This window comes from Dipteris shenzhenensis, chromosome 4 (assembly GCF_047967505.1).
Source record: "Dipteris shenzhenensis isolate YYH24624 ecotype China chromosome 4, Dip_SZ_1.0, whole genome shotgun sequence".
NCBI lineage: Eukaryota > Viridiplantae > Streptophyta > Polypodiopsida > Gleicheniales > Dipteridaceae > Dipteris > Dipteris shenzhenensis.
Window position 1 is genome coordinate 39631033 of NC_141599.1, and position 16173 is coordinate 39647205.

Sequence of the window (16173 nt, forward strand, 5' to 3'; positions counted from 1 at the left end):
CCAGCTGGAGGCAGAGGTAGAGGTACAAATACAGCATAGGTAATTGGAGTAGCCGCTCCAGGAGCTCCCACAGCAGAGCAGAAAAGATGGGACTCTAGAGATGCACAAGCTCTCTCAGTAATTTCTCTTTCTGTCAAGAGGTTCATTATACCTCATATTCGGTCATGCAAGACATCTATGGCAGCTTGGGTAATACTGGAGAGTATGTTTGCAGCAAGAAACGATGCTAGAATTTCCTTTCTGAAGCGAGAACTTTCCCATACACATATGGAGGAGGGAGATTCCATGAATTCTCACCTCACGAAGCTTCAGGATCTCAGGGAACAATTGCTGAACATTGATGAAGTCATTCCGGATTCAGAGATGATCTCCACCACTCTAAACTCTCTTCCTGAGTCCTATCTTGGTTTCCACACCTTGCTGAGAGGAGCCTAAGACATTTGAGGAAGCAAAAGATAATGTGCATTGGATGAATGCCATGCACGATGAGTTGCAGTCCATTCATAAAAATCAGACTTAGGTAAGAATGCCATAGGTACACGGTGGGTTTTCAAAGTCAAAAGAAAACCAGATGGGTCCATTGATCAGGTACAAGGCAAGGCTGGTTGCAAAAGGATATGCTCAGAAAAAGGGCATAGATTATGAGGAGACTTTTGCTCCTACATCCAGGATGACAACCATCAGGTCGGTTATAGCCATGCCTGCAAATTTTGAATGGAATGTTCATCTGTTGGACATTAAAACAGCTTTCCTTAATGGAGACTTGTTGGAAGAGGTTTATGTCAAACAACCTCCGGGCTTTCAAATTTCAGAAAATGCACTTCAGGTATGCAAGCTGAATAAAGCTTTATATGGGCTGAAACAAGCCCCACGTGCATGGTATGCCAAAATTGATGCCTTTCTTACCAGCAAGGGGTTGCACAATAGTCCAACTGAGAGCACCCTCTACATCAAGAAGGATGGGGGGGATATTCTGGTCATCATTCTTTATGTAGATGACATGCTGCTCACCGGATCAAATGAGGAAGTAATTACAGATTTCAAGGCCCAATTGAAAGCTACATTTGATATGTCAGACTTGGGCTTGTTACATTTCTTTTTGGGGATCCAGTTTATTCAAGAGAAACGTGGCATTGTTATGTCTCAGTCCAAGTATGTTCAAAAGCTCTTGGACAGATTCAACATGCATGATTGCAAGCCTATGTCCACTCCCATGGAGCCAGGGCTGAAGCTTACAATGCATGATGCGGGTGAATCAATTGATGTCACACTCTATAGTCAGGCTGTTGGATGCCTCATTTATCTCTGCAATACACAACCTGATATTCAGTTTTCAGTTTCTCAGGTGAGCAGGCATATGCACAGCCCAAAGATTATGCATTGGCAGGCTGTAAAACTCATCTTGCGTTACTTGCAAGGTACAAAGTCTTTTGGCTTGATGTTTCCCAGGGGGGTGACTTGCAGATGCATGCTTACAGTGACTCAGATTGGGCTGGAGACTGATACTAGGCAGTCCACCAGTGGGAATTGTTTCTTTCTAGGACATGCTTGCATTTCTTGGTTGAGCAAGAAATAGTCTACAGTGGCTATCTCCTCATGTGAAGCTGAGTACAGGGCAGCTTTCACAGCGACAGTTGAATGTGTTTGGCTGCGTCGTTTATTTGCTGATCTTCATCTTTCATTGGAGGGTCCTTCTCCGATTCTCACTGATAGTCAGAGTGCTATAGCAGTGGCAAAGAATCAGAGGTTTTTCCCCCCAACCACAGGTAGTTCACTAACTATGGTTAGTGAAGGATAAGGTTTTGTCACTTAGAAACCCATCCCACTTCTTGTAACAGTCACTTCTTCTATTGCAAACACTACGTTCAGCTGTCTTGCTTCCTGCTCTCTCACTCTCTTGATTTCTAACACTTCCACCATCTTCTCTCCCAGGCGCATGCTTCTACTCCCTTTCTGCTATCGTTTCCCCAATCGCATGCTCTTGTTTTGACTTGGGAGACTGTCTGGAGTGGATCGTGGAGGTTTCAAACTACCAATATCTGAATCGTTGCTGTTTGGAGCTATCTGGAGGTGTCAGTCTTCAGTTCGTTGCATCAAAGAGCTTCAGTTTGCAGCCGCACCTGTCAGGAGGAGTTTGCCACTATTTCGCATCAGTTTGGGACTGTTTTGCTGAGGATTTCAGCATCTTGTTACTAGCCAAAGGTAGCAGACAGTGTTCTCCTTGGTCAGAAGAGCCAACCTTTGCAATCACAATTTTCAGCCAAGTGATGTTCTTGCAGTTTTTCAGTTATTGCTTTGTCCGGAGATCTTGCTAGATGCCCAAGGACAGTTAGGGTTTGCTGTCCTTCAGTTTGCAGTTTATCTGGGTAGTTGTCAGTGGTTGTTCTTGATGCATTTGAGCTTGCTCTGAGGTCCTACCCTGGATTGTTAGGGTTTTGCACTAGGCTTGTGTTAACAGTATTCAGTGATTGATCTCTCGGATATTGGCCAGGCTATGGCTCTGTTGTAAAGTTGATATCTCTGATAATATTAAAGAAATACCGCAAGGGACACCACGTTTTGGGGCCAATATAGTGTGAGGTGTGACCTTGGGGCCATCTAGCTCTGGGATTGTTGTTCAAAGTTTCTTTCTTGCAAATATGAACTTTCTAAGTGGCTGTAATTTCTGTTAACTGCTCATTAATTGTATCTACCACCCTTTGGGGATTCCGAAGGCCAGTGACAGTGAGCCCGTGGTTCTGTTTGGGTGAGGACAGCAAATACTAGTTGTTGTAATAAATTTGTAGCCTAGAGAAATTTTCAGCCATGGCACATAGCACTGGTAAGGAGAAATCAGGGTCTTTTGATTATACTGCATGGTGGGAGGAAGATGAGGAACAACCTGTTCAATCAGAGCATGCCACAGAGGGTTCTCGACATGAAGAGGAAGAAGTTGAGGAGGCAAATGCAGATGAACAGTTCAGGGCACAGTTGCAGGGAACCGCTCAGACTTTTTCACGGTTGATGCAAGATCCACACTTTGTAGAGTTGGTGAATGCCCCTTTGAAGCCTAAGAAGAAGAAGAAGACTCAGCAGCCTGGCGCAATGCCCCTGCATCTGGTATGGGTGGAAATCCCTAGAGCTTTCCATTTTTTGGTTCAGGCAGCAGAGTTTCCCTCCATCTTCTATGCCCAGAGGTTATTTCGGAGGAGGTTCAATATTTCAGGCGATGGTTGGACAGCCTGAGCAAGGCATGGGGATGTTGGGAAATTTTCCTTTTGGATTTCAGCCTAGCATGCAAGGCTATTAGGGACAGATGTTTGGAGGTTAACATGATGTATGGTAATATTGGGATGCAGATTGCTATGTCCGGTATGATGGGAAATTTTTTGGGAATGCTCCGTCGTGGGAAGCTCCGTCTTCATATCTAGAGTTATGTTGATACCGAAGAATTTTACATTATGCCTTCTGAATGGTTGTGACGTTTTGGGCATTCCATTGTGTTACCGTCTCCTAGCTATTGTTGATACTTTCAATAAAACAGTTACCTTGACTCACAGGGGGAAGACTCATGTGCTTGATGTAAAACTCAAAGGAGAGTCCATTCCGGTTGTATCTGCTTCTGCAATTACTTCAGTAATGAAAAAGCATTTTTCTATGTATTTGATTTTTGCCAAAGAAAAGAAAGAAGATGATCAAGCGCCTCTTTCTGGTTTGGATAAAGAGCGGACATATTTCTTGTTTTAGTTTCAAGATTGTTTTTTTGAGTCTTTACCAGGGGAACTTTTGCTCAAGAGGCTCGAAGACCATGTTATAGATATTATGCCAAGTAGTAGCCCTCCGAGTATACCACAGTATAGGGTGAACGCAGCTCAACGGGAAGAAATATTGAACCATTTAAATGAATTGTTGCATAAGGGGCTGATTCGGCCAAGTTTCTCCCTGTACTGTTCACCGGTTCTTTTGGTGTAGAAGAAGGATGGATCTTGGCGGATGTGCATTGACCATGCACTTAACAAGATCACAGTGAAGAACATGTTTCTCATTCCTCGAATTGATGACATTCTCGACACACTTGAGGGGTATTCCATTTTCAGTCGCATTGATTTGAAGAGTGAGTATCACCAGATCCGTATATGACTAGAAGATGTACACAAGTGCTTTTAGGATCACTTTTGGGCTTTATGAGTATCTTGTCATGCCATTCGGGTTAACCGATGCTCGCACCATATTCAATCGAATGATGGACATGATTTTTAGAGAATACTGGTCCTTTGTGGGCACATTCTTCGATGACATCATTGTTTTCTCCAAAAGTGAAGCAAAACATTGAAAGCGTGTTTGAAGGGTTGAGAAAATATAAGCTGGTCATTGTGAACGGATTGCTTTTCTTGTATTTGGATGCCTTCTGAATAAAAGATAAAGAAATACCGAAAGGTGTGCTAAGTTTAGGGCCAATCTGGTACTCGATGCAAGACGAGGGCGATTTAGCTCTTGGGTGTTGTTTTCTAAGTTGTTTAGGTTTGCTGTGGAAAGTTCTAAGTGGCTGGAAATTAAGTATTTGCTGGTTATTAACTATTCACTGCCCTTTGGATTTCGCGAAGGCCGTTTACCCCCCTCCCCCCCCCGAGTACAATGAGTTCTCAGCTCAAGGCTGAACGTCAAAAAACATATGTGAATCTCACTCTTTGCAAGAGCTCATGGCTGATTTCTTTGACAACATGCCACTTGTCAAATTCCTAGTCTACATAGGGCAGCTTTGGGGTCTTCGTAGCCCTTGGTCACGTGGTGATGTAGACTTCTCTTGTCATGGGGACGCGGTGGTGATGGTGAAGTGTCCAAACTAACTGTCACTGAATTTAGCCTAGGGTGCCAGGCTAGGGGCCTTAGTTAATGCCCAAAAGGTACCTATGATTTCATGTGCAATAAGTGCAACTCCTAGTGCTATTAGAGTGGTTTCAATTTTCTAAGGTCATTGGTTTGGTTCAGTGGGGTCATCCTTTTAAAATTGACCCCCTAGAGATCCTACAAACTAGGGTCATTGGTTCCCAAGCATTAGGGTCATGGTTTGCCAACTAACCCCCCTAGGGGTATTAAATTCCCACAACCTGTAGCAACTCGGGCTGACTCTAATCAAGGCACAAAAGAGGCCCCAAAGGCAAGAAACCCAAGCCAAGTGCTGGCCACATTTCTGATATCATTGGGGGTGAGCATGATGAGAAGAAGACATAGATGTGCAGAGCATGGGGCAAGCTACGGGACCGTTGTCAGAGAAGCACATGAGATGGGCAAACTTCCTTTCCATTTTTCATTTTTAGATTGTTCATGTGGTTGGAAAGAAAAATATAGTGGCCGATGCACTTTCTAGAAGGCCACATACTCCAAGAAACCACAGGTATCTGCAATTACTATTGCTTATCACAATGAGCTTGATGCCATGAAGGAGCAATATGCTACGGATCATAGTTGGAACCGTACCGTACGGTCGTCCGTACCGTACGGATTCCATACGCGTACGGAATAATATTCTGTACGCCTTTTTTTTGGGGGGGGGGCAAAAAAAATATACTTACCACAGTCTGCCCGTACGGCCATTTGTCTCCAATTTGCAGCAGCAGGCGCCGTTCTCCACGCTCCAGCCTCCACCCTTGACCCTTGGCCCTTGAAAGTTGAGCCCAGCCGAACGGCCCATGCCATTTCCGTACAGCCTTGGCCCTTGAGCCCAGCCGTACAATCTCCGTACCAGGCTACAACCAAGCTGCCAGCCGTACAGCCAGCGTACCAAGTCCTGCAGGCTAAGCACCCGTGACCCAAGATCCAACGCAAGCTGCAGCCTTCCACTATCCAGACTCGAGAGTCCAGACTCCACCTTGAGCTCTGGAGTCTCAGGCTTCAGCTACCTAGGTCCTGGCCTTCAACAAGAGAAGATTCTCTGAGCTCTTGTGACTCTTAGCCTTCAGGATTCGATTGAAGGAGGACCGAGGTGACCATTGACTCCCTCTTATCTCTTCCAAGCTCCATGTTATCTGCTGAATTTGGGGTTTTGAAGTTTCTTCTCAATGCTCATTCTGAAATTCAGATTCTCATCTCTCTCTCTCTCTCTCTCTCTCTCTCTCTCTCTCTCTCTCTCGCAGATGGGAAGAAAGAAAGGAGAAGAATGGGAATTTGTGGAGACACTGAAGCCTTTGGGAAAGGGGCAATTCACTTGTAAATGCAAGTACTGCCCTCACAAATGGGATGGAGGACCTACCCACATAAGAGCACACTTTCTTGGGCTGATAGGCCTTGGGGTTGACCCTTGCTCCTCCCCCCCTGAAAATGTGAAAGACACTTGCAGAAGGTTGCAAGCAAAGGCAAAAATAAATAAATTTGCAGAAGAGCTTGATGCAGATGTGGCTGATTTGGGAGATGCCTGGGAGAGTGGTGCTGCAAGTGCAAGTGCATCTACACATGAACCAAAAATAAGAAACAAAAGGTGACCCAGGGAGCCTTGGCCAAGGCATGGGAGTGCACTTCGGAGCTGAAAAATGAGGTGGTATGCATAGATCAAGAGTTGCTGCAATTTCGGGAGAAATGGAAAAAGTATGGATGCAGCATAGTGTGTGATGGCTGGTCTGACACTCGGCATAGGCCTATCATTAATATTATGGTCTCATGCATTTTTGGATGTGTCTTCTTGAAGTCTGTGGATACTAGTGGGCAGTATAAATCAGGGGGATACATTTTTGGGATATTAAAAGATGCCATTCTTGATGTTGGGCCAGATAATGTGGTGCAGGTGTGCATGGATAATGCATCTAACTGCGTGCAAGCAGGAGATTTGGTAGAGGAGGAGTGGCCTCATATTTTTTATACCGGATGCACATGCCATTGCCTTGACCTCACGTTCTAGGAAGGTGGGACGGCGTTCCTTGGTAACCATGCTTCATAGCCCTCGGTCACATAGTGATGTAGACTCCTCTTGCTAAGCAGCCTTAGCCTCCCTTAAATGTAGGGTATTTTACCCCCTCTTGGTATCTTCAGCCATTTAATGAACATACCACCATGGTGCCCATTAAATGCTAGCGCTTTTGCATGCAAAAGAATCTTTAGACTAGTCCTAGTCGTTGTGGGTGTTCCCACTGAGCACATGTACACACATAACATAGAGAATACTTTGGTTGACCAAGATCAACCCTCTTGACCATAATACAGGCTCTTTGACCATAGTACGAGGCACCTTAATTAAAGCCAAGACTCTCTAGCTAGGGATAATTTGGTTGACCAAAGTCAACCCTCCTTGGCTAGAGCCAAGTCTTGTTGGTTGAAAGCAACACTCTCTGGCCAAAGTCAGCTCTGAAATACATAGGTTAACCGTCTTGGTGTGAGCCTAGTCTCCCTAACCAAGGTTAGGCTTACTTAAGTAGGGTTAAGTAACTTTGATTGACGTCAATACTTTGACCAAATCAAAATTAACTCTTTGACCATAATTAAATAAATTGCGAACTCTATAATTATGATCGAATAGATGGAACTTTGACTTGGAGTATTTACAACGTGATGGCATAATACATCCGAGTTCTCTCTCATATTCTCTCTCTTGTATCTGCTGTCTATACTCTATCTGTTGAATGAGGTTCTAGTGTGTGGTTTGCATCATTGAGTGGTTTGATGAAGCTTTTTCTATTCTGCAGAGGTTGCGAGGTCAGAGTGATTCTATCCCTCATTTCCAACATAGTATCAGAGCACGGTTCTCAGCTCTAGACATTCTCAGATTGAAGGAAGGAGTTCTTCTTCACAATCCAGCGGGCTCTAGTTCTAACCCATGTTTGATTTTATGCTTTGTTGGACATGCGAAGGCAGCCATTGCATGAGCAGATTCATTGCATGCAAAGTGCGCTGCAAGTGCTTGGAAGGGACCACGTGTAAGGTGGAGTGCTTAGGTGACCAATACCTATTGGCTTTTGGCAACTTGGGCAGGAATTCGGCCAGTCGATCAGATTCTTACAACTTGGGCAGGAATTCGGCCAGTCGATCAGATTCTTACTGCCCTCTCATGTGCTCTTCTTGTCAGCCACCTCATGACCTCTCTTGCTCCCTTGTTTGGCTTGTACTTTGCTTGTCTACACTCCAAAGTGCTCTAGCCATCAGCTTGTATTGCCTCAGTGTTAGTACTATCTATTTCTGTGCTCTTTGGGACTCATCCTACATCCTGCCATAATGGGATCGGGTCGTTTCCTGCCTCGGCTCTACCTCGGAGTGCAATAGGCAAGGCAACATGAAAGTGCTTGTGGTGTCGTTTGTGACCACCGTGTGCTGGTCAATCTTCGTTTTGCGGTTCTTGGATATGGATGGGGGTCACATTTTGTGGGCAAATCATGGCTTATATCACTTATATGAACTAATTGGTTAAATATTTGCAGCAGGATTTACAGCAACTTGTGATGCCCATTGTACCACAAGGGCATCTACCTCCTCTCCCGATCCTTCTGCTAGGGAGAAGAAGCTTGAGTGTGTTCAGTTTTGGCTAAACCATTGGGATGCACACGTCTCTTTGGAGAACTATTCGAAGGTCCGATCATATGACCACTGTAAAGACATACTTGCGCGACACAATTCATAGAGTCGTTCTCAAAGGAGCCGGATGAGTTTGAGAATTTCTCCAAATTCAAAAGGCTTGTGATGCAAGGAAAAGCATTGGAAGTACATAACAATCAAAGCCCAGGTTTCTTCCTTTTTTGACCAGGTTGGGTGACTGTTCTACCATAGTGGTCTCCCATGACGTAACAGCCTGGCAAGGAGTGGTTCTTCAATAAGAACCTGGATCTGGATTATGTGGGCCATATGATATCTTTTTGTATGAATGGCCAGCATATCAATTTGATGGTTGATCTTGATGGTCGTGTGGCCCAATTTGGTACTAACTAGCTGATAATTACACGACTTACCTTATGGTCTTCAGATGTGTTTCCAGATGACTTACCTTATGGTCTTCCACCTTAGAGAAGCGTGGACCATAAGATAGAGCAGCTTCTTGAAGCTCATCCGGGTCTTCAAAAAACTGTATAGGTTGAGCCTTAAGAAGAAGACTAAATTGCCCAATGATTAGTGGAATCAATTCGTGTGGGACATATTCATCCCAATAAATCTCCTTGCGGGGCACCAATCATTTTGGTGTTGGAAAAGAATAGTACCATGCGTATGTGTGTGGAATATAAAGGTTTGAATGACCGTTGAAAATAAATATGCCTTGATCGGTGATGTACTTCACTGAGCTTGATCGACGCATTAGATCTGTGTTAGGGGAGAGGATGTCCCTAAGATGGGGTTTCGTACATGGTGTGGGCATTATGAGTTATTGGTTTTGCCATTTGGACTCACAAATTCAATTAGTTTTTCTAGACGTTCATCTGTAAGTATGTGCACATTGTGTTATCTCTATCCAATGTTTTGGAGGATTTACAAACGTGTTGTTTGGATGGATGCGGTGACTACTGCACCTATGCTGTACATTGTGGATCCAAGTAAACCATTCGTGTTTGAGACGGATGCCAATGATTATGCCATTGCAGCAGCCCTTTTTTAGGTTGTTCTATCAGTAGCCTGTGTCAGTCAAAAGCTAACACCATCATAGTCAAGTGTCCTACCCATGAAAAGGAGCTTTGGTTGTAGTTCTTGTGTTGAAGAATGGGATGTATTATCTGTATGGATCCGAATTTGTGGGGGGTGTGGATAACACATCACTTCAGTTTCCGATGCTTGAGCTGTGGGTTCGAAGACCAAAGATCGAGGATGTCTCCGACTTGTTCCTGAGAGCTTCCCTATGGGAGAGCTGATGTAGCATCTACATCAACTAGCGGGTGTTGGCCCACGGACATGGTAGAGGTGTAGGGGTCAGGGTCAACAGTAACTCACACAGTGGCTGCAGATAGGAGCAGCAAGGATGTCTAGGATCAGTACAAGAATAGTACCTGACCTTTGGCTTCAGTGTGGAGACACAGTTTTTAAGGTGCCAGGAGGAGGCAGAAAACATTTCTGAGGTGCCAGGAGTGCAGATCTAGTCAGTACCCTATCTGCTAGATGGTGGCACACTGAGCACACCTTTTGTATAAGGTTTTGTCCATCTTTGGAGCAATACATGTTTGCTGTTTCTACTCTACTGTGCATGGCTCAATATCTGTGTCTGCATCAATCTCTATCTACATCTGTGTGCACAAACAAAAGGAGTGATATTTGAATTTAGCATTGTATGTTTCTTGGGCTACATTTTATACATATTCTTCCGCTGTGGGACTGTAGGCTACAACAAGCGACCTCCGTCTCTTGTTTTCTAACAACCAGGGTTGTGGCATGGTGCTTAAGGTTCTGTAAGTTATTTTGTCAATGTTGGAGGGTAGTTCAGAAGTAGCAAAGAGACTGGTTCAAAAGCTAATCTGGGAGCATTTTTGCCTAAGCAACTCAGGATTCCCCCACTTTGGATCCCTCTAGACCACCCACACCTTAAGTACTTTGTTAGTTTATTGCAGTCTCTTCCAGTATTGTGGATGCCATGTGCAATATGCCTTTTGGTTGGTGTCAAAACTTATCCACCATTCCTTTAGTGTGGGTGATAAAGTATGAATGGTTGTTTGCAATATCAACCTGTGAGGTTCTGCTTGTGACTTGCTTCCAGTAATATGTGACTGTAACTTGCTGAATTAACAATGGACTCGATGTTGGATGAAATCTAAAAAGCAAGACCTTGATTAGAAAAAATGGAACTTGAATTTGAGTTTATGCAGCTGTTATTCCCTTGTGAGACTTTCTTCAGAAAATTAGGTTAGGTTCGATTCATAGATGACTTATTTGTCCCAGACATTCCAAACTTTAAAGATTGTGTGTACAAACTTCAAAGGTCCAAATATTTTCCAATCGTTCTTCATACACTTAGTTGGACTCGATGTTGGATGAAATCTAAAAAGCAAGACCTTGATTAGAAAAAATGGAACTTGAATTTGAGTTTATGCAGCCGTTATTCCCTTGTGAGACTTTCTTCAGAAAATTAGGTTAGGTTCGATTCATAGATGACTTATTTGTCCCAGACATTCCAAACTTTAAAGATTGTGTGTACAAACTTCAAAGATCCAAATCTTTTCCAATCGTTCTTCATACACTTAGTTAGGCTAGGAGGTTCATAGATGACTTATTTGTCCTAGACATTCCGAACTTTATAGATTCTTATGTACAAAAATCCAAACTCTTTTGCTGGAAGAATTTATCCTCCAGAATTTTGTGAACTTAATTGTACAGCTAGTGGAAGCTATTGTAGTTTCCTCAATCTTCTTTAGTTTTAGAAGTGGATATCTATGATAAACGACAACCATTTGAGTATATGCTATGTTGAATATAATATGAATGTCTCACATTGACTCAAGCATCTCTGATATGGCTAAATATGGAGTGATTATTTCCCAATTCTGTAGATTCTCTCGTCTTTGCACAAGTAAGAGTGCATTCATCTCTGAATTTAGTAATTTAATCCTATCAGTTCTCAGGAAGGGGTATAATATAAGGAATGAAGAAACTACGCTTTTTGTCGTACGTTGCTATCAAAGTTTTTGTTGTTTGGTTGGGATTTCAAAGCTTAGTAAGCCTTGGGTTTAACCAAGAGATTCTGGAATCTTTTGAAACCCAGATGGCAAGTTATGCTTGGATATTGATGAGAACATAAGTGTAGCTTTGCTTACTCAGTTATCATTATTTTTTATTTTTCTCATTTCATAATATTACCTAAAGTTGCTTACAAACTCCCTTTCCTTTATTCTTTCGCTTGTTATATAAAAGTTTTTAATTTGTAAGATTGGACATGTATTATTCTTATGAAGGTGAATATATCAATGTTGCTGTCTTACAAATATTATGTTATAGACGTCTCAGGTTAGTGCATTGATTTTCTCCTGATTTGCTTTGTCAATAATACTCTTGGTTTTTTTCATGTAGATGTTGGAGATGGACACTTACCGGTATCATGGTCACTCCATGTCAGACCCTGGGAGTACTTACAGAACCAGGGATGAAATATCGGGTGTTCGACAGGTCTTACATCTAGCTCAGCTTGGGTGCTGCTTGTGCCTTGTCTGAGATGGAGTCTTAAGATGAAAGAGGAGGTGGCCAGTCAAGGGTGTAGGGTCACCTCTCTTGGGTGTTGAGTGCATGGGTTCTTTTGTATTTTGCCGTGGATATTTATCACCTGTTTCATTACTGTGCAGGAACGTGACCCTATTGAGAGAATTAGAAAGCTAATTTTGGCGAAGGAAATAGCGACAGTTGCAGAATTGAAGGTGAATATTTGGGCTTCCTTGATGTTCTTGGGATAATTCCTTAATGACCAAGATGTTGTTTGGTCTGCCTTATATATATACCTTTTAATGCTTGCAGAATATTGAGAAGGAAGCAAAGAAGGAAGTTGAAGATGCTGTTGCTCAAGCAAAGGTGAGTCTTTTAAATTATTGTAATCCATTTTTCTTCTCTTTTGGATGGATGCCAAAAGGCGCAAGTGTGAGGTTTTTCATTCCATGGCCCTTCCTCTTGGGACAAATTTTGGAGTGTTTGACTGTGCCGATGACTTGTGACTCGGCCCTTCAGTTACTGTTTTTTTGTGTGGTTCATGTAATATTTAATATTCCGTTTTTGGAGTGTTTTGATTGTGCCGATGACTTATGACTTGGGCCCTTCAGTTCCTGTCTTTTTTGTGGTTCATGTAATATACAATATGCCTTGGAAATTATTATTTTTGCACAGGAGAGTCCTCTACCAGATCCCTCAGAACTTTTCAGCAATGTTTATGTAAAAGGGCTAGGTGCTGAGGTTAGTTACAGTTACCATTTGGTTTACTTGTTCCATTCTTTTTAGACATTGTTTGATGCAGGGAAGGCTGTGTCTGAGGTAGTATAAGACTTTGAAAACTGGTGGATGCAGGTTTTTGGTTGTGATCGCAAGGCCGTGAGTGCCACTTTGCAGTGAAACTTTATCTGCCCTTCTGCATCTGGAATGGATGCAGATTTTTGGATGTGATTGCAAGACTTCTTGTACCTTCTCACTGTCAGATGTTTTAAATGCCCTTGCTAGTCAACAATTTGAAGATGTCTTGCTGTAGGTTAACCATTAGAGTCTGCATTCTTATTAGTGGAGGCATGGTCGCAATTTCATTTTTTGGGAGGTGTAGATGTACCAATATCATCAGTGCTTGTGTATTAGCCAAGACTGGAATAAGTGCAATAGGTGTGTGCAATGGCCTGAAATAATGTGTGGAGTTTTGTGGTGATTTGGGTTTGAGCTGACAGTTGATGGATTGCAATAATGTGTCAAAGATCTCTCATGGCAAGTGAACAGAGCTGGTTTCGAGTTGTAACTTTGATTTCGATTACATGATACCAGTTTTGTTAATAGCGTAGACTGAGGCTTATTATCAGACTCGTGTGATTTACTTTTTTATCTGAATCAGATGTTTCTCATTCATGATGTGGCAGGCATGAAGCGCTTAGTTTTATAGGATGGACAGTGAAGTAATTGTGCCTAATGTCTTCTTGTAAGCTACCTGATCTCTTCTTGTAAGCTACCTTGAGTTACAGCATAAGTTTCAGGCTTGGTGATTGCCAATATTTGAGGAAAATTTGTTGAGATATCAATTTGCTGGTTCGTTCTTCTATGTTTACAAGTAGAAGGATCTACTAGATTTCAAGGCTTCTTTCCCTCTGCTTTTGGATTATAGGAATTTGTGTTGTGGAGGATAGGGGACATTGGGGCTCACTCTAATTCACCACTCACTCTAATTCACCACAATTTATTTTCAATGAGCAAGGAGACTCACCCCCAATTAACCTATTTTCTTTTTACAGTATGGGATCTTTTCCACCAAAACGGACTGAAGCATGTAGATAGCACTGCAGGAATTAAGCTCTCGATTTTCCCTTTCATGAGTGGTTAGCTTTACGACCAAGTTGTTTAGGCTTCATAGAGTATAATAGTGCCTAGACATGTTTGTTAAAAAATGGAAGGGGGCAAATTGATGAAGGCAACCCCCCCCCATCTGTGCCATGGCGTGGACGCCCATGTATTGTGGTGCAATTGGAGAGGAGCTGCCCTCATCAATGTGCCTCCTTTTCCCTCATCATTGAAGCCCGCCCTAAAAGTGCTCTTGGCTGCTTCCTTTTCACCCCTCCTACATTTCTCCACTACTTTTTGATGAGTAGGCGAATATTTGGGTAATTTTGTGATTGCCTTTGGATATGTACTTTTGTGCTTTGGTCAATGGGGCAAAGCCTTGCGAATGGTTATAATTTTCTTGAACATGGGTAATATTATGAATGTATACAACAAATGCTAATTAGTAATTTCATTTATTTAGAAAGTCAACAGCCTCAACAAGATAAAAATACTTTATGGCAACATTTGTGAACTATGCACTATCACGTCTTTTCATGAGCAGCTTAGTTTAGGAAGCAACATTTGTGAACTATGCACTATCACGTCTTTTCATGAGCAGTTTAGTTTAGGAAGACTGAAGATGCTTGAATATTCTAGGAGAATGAACTAGATGTAAACATTTACATCTAAGGGCTCCATTTATGATCGTTTTAGGTTTCTTTTATCCTTGTATATTGTGTTCTTTGAAATATTTATTGCAATGATTCTTATTTGATCTTCCTTGTACCACACGATAGATATTAGCTTATGTACATTTCAGATGTGGTTTTGTCTGTGATCTACTATTGTACAAGAGAAATGATGGCCAGTTTACAAGAGGTATTTTGTTTTATGGTATGCAAATTTCTATATTCTAGATGATGGATTCAAATAAAGTCAATCAAGCTTCACAAAAGTTCACAATGGTAAGGTTGCTTGTGAATGTGCTAGAAAGAGATCAGAGGCAACAACATTTGAGCAATTTTCTAGATTTGGCACACTTCACCAACCAAGATAAGTCGTGGGATTTCATCTCAATAAGGAGCCCTTTTACAAGTTGCTTCAATTTTCGCTACTAAAATCTCTTGAAACAAGGCAATAATGCTATATGGGATTTTATTTACAAATAAGACACACCCCAACAAAGTCTCTACCAAGCACAACAATATTGATGTCATTATGGCTTAATGATGTCATGGTTCTTTGGTCCTATCTTACTTTCACTTGCAATTAGAAATATTTTACAAAGGGAACAAAGCACTTGAATTTGCATTAAAATTTGAATAGCAATGGATGCTACGAGATGGATAATATATTTCATGCACATATTTCAATAATTTATATTTTCTTTCTTATATTTAGAATTGTGTTAATATCACATTTTCTTTTAGGCTATTATTTGTTTACTTTGTTGAGTCATTTCTTCTTAGATTGTTATATTTTCTTTCTTGTATTTAGAATTGTGTTAATATCACATTTTCTTTGAGGCTATTATTTGTTTACTTTGTTGAGTCATTTCTTCTTAGATTGACAACGTGAGACAGATAATGAATACACTAAAGAAAGTTGATTTAATGTGTACTCTTTGAATAGTGATAAGATTCTTTCACCAACTCTATTTGCACTCAAGTAAGTCCATGGAACATCTTACTAGCTACAATCAAGATCCTCCAATTATTCAACCAAAGAGTGTGACATAGTAAAGAAGCGGTGGAAGAGGATCACAAGGTGTAAGAGGAAGTTGACATTGAAGCACACGAGAGAGAGAGAGAGAGAGAGAGAGAGGTGGCATTCTACTCCAGGTCCAACAACATATGCTTCAACCTTTTGAAGAGAGAATTATGCTATAAGTTGGTAGAAACATTAATGACACATATGTGGTTGATTCTTTGGTAAAGGCTATAAGCTTCTTAGTTGTCAATGCTTGGTGTATGCAAGTCTTTTGATGAAGGGTGGTCAAAGATGTAAGCTTCTTGCTCTTAACTATAATAATGATTGATTACACAAATATTTAATGACATTCATTGAGAGAATCATTCCCTTCACACTAATTCATTACAATATGTCAAGGAAGCCTTAAGGGTAATGTGAATTATGAATTCAAGTTTAGTTGTTTGATTGTCACAATAATGGATATATAAAACACATGAATCTTTAAAACATTTGATAGCATGTTTAGATAGCTTTTCATACTTGTGGGATTTGGGATTTGATTGATACCATCTTTGCAAAGGTATAGGAAGAGAGAACCTAACAACATTCATCCTTTAA

The 16173-nt window shown here is 41.6% G+C and overlaps 1 protein-coding gene across 1 annotated transcript in view; it reads left to right on the forward strand.

Moving 5' to 3' along the window:
• Positions 1-13408, forward strand: part of LOC147902843 (pyruvate dehydrogenase E1 component subunit alpha-1, mitochondrial-like) — a 29475-nt gene extending 16067 nt beyond the window's left edge. Inside the window, exons 4-8 of the mRNA XM_087373842.1 lie at positions 11938-12033; positions 12207-12278; positions 12376-12429; positions 12739-12804; positions 12916-13408. Of these exons, the coding sequence (XP_087229968.1) occupies positions 11938-12033; positions 12207-12278; positions 12376-12429; positions 12739-12804; positions 12916-12960 (333 nt within the window). The 3' untranslated portion in view covers positions 12961-13408. The remainder of the gene's footprint in view (positions 1-11937; positions 12034-12206; positions 12279-12375; positions 12430-12738; positions 12805-12915) is intronic.
• Positions 13409-16173: the final 2765 nt, after the last annotated feature.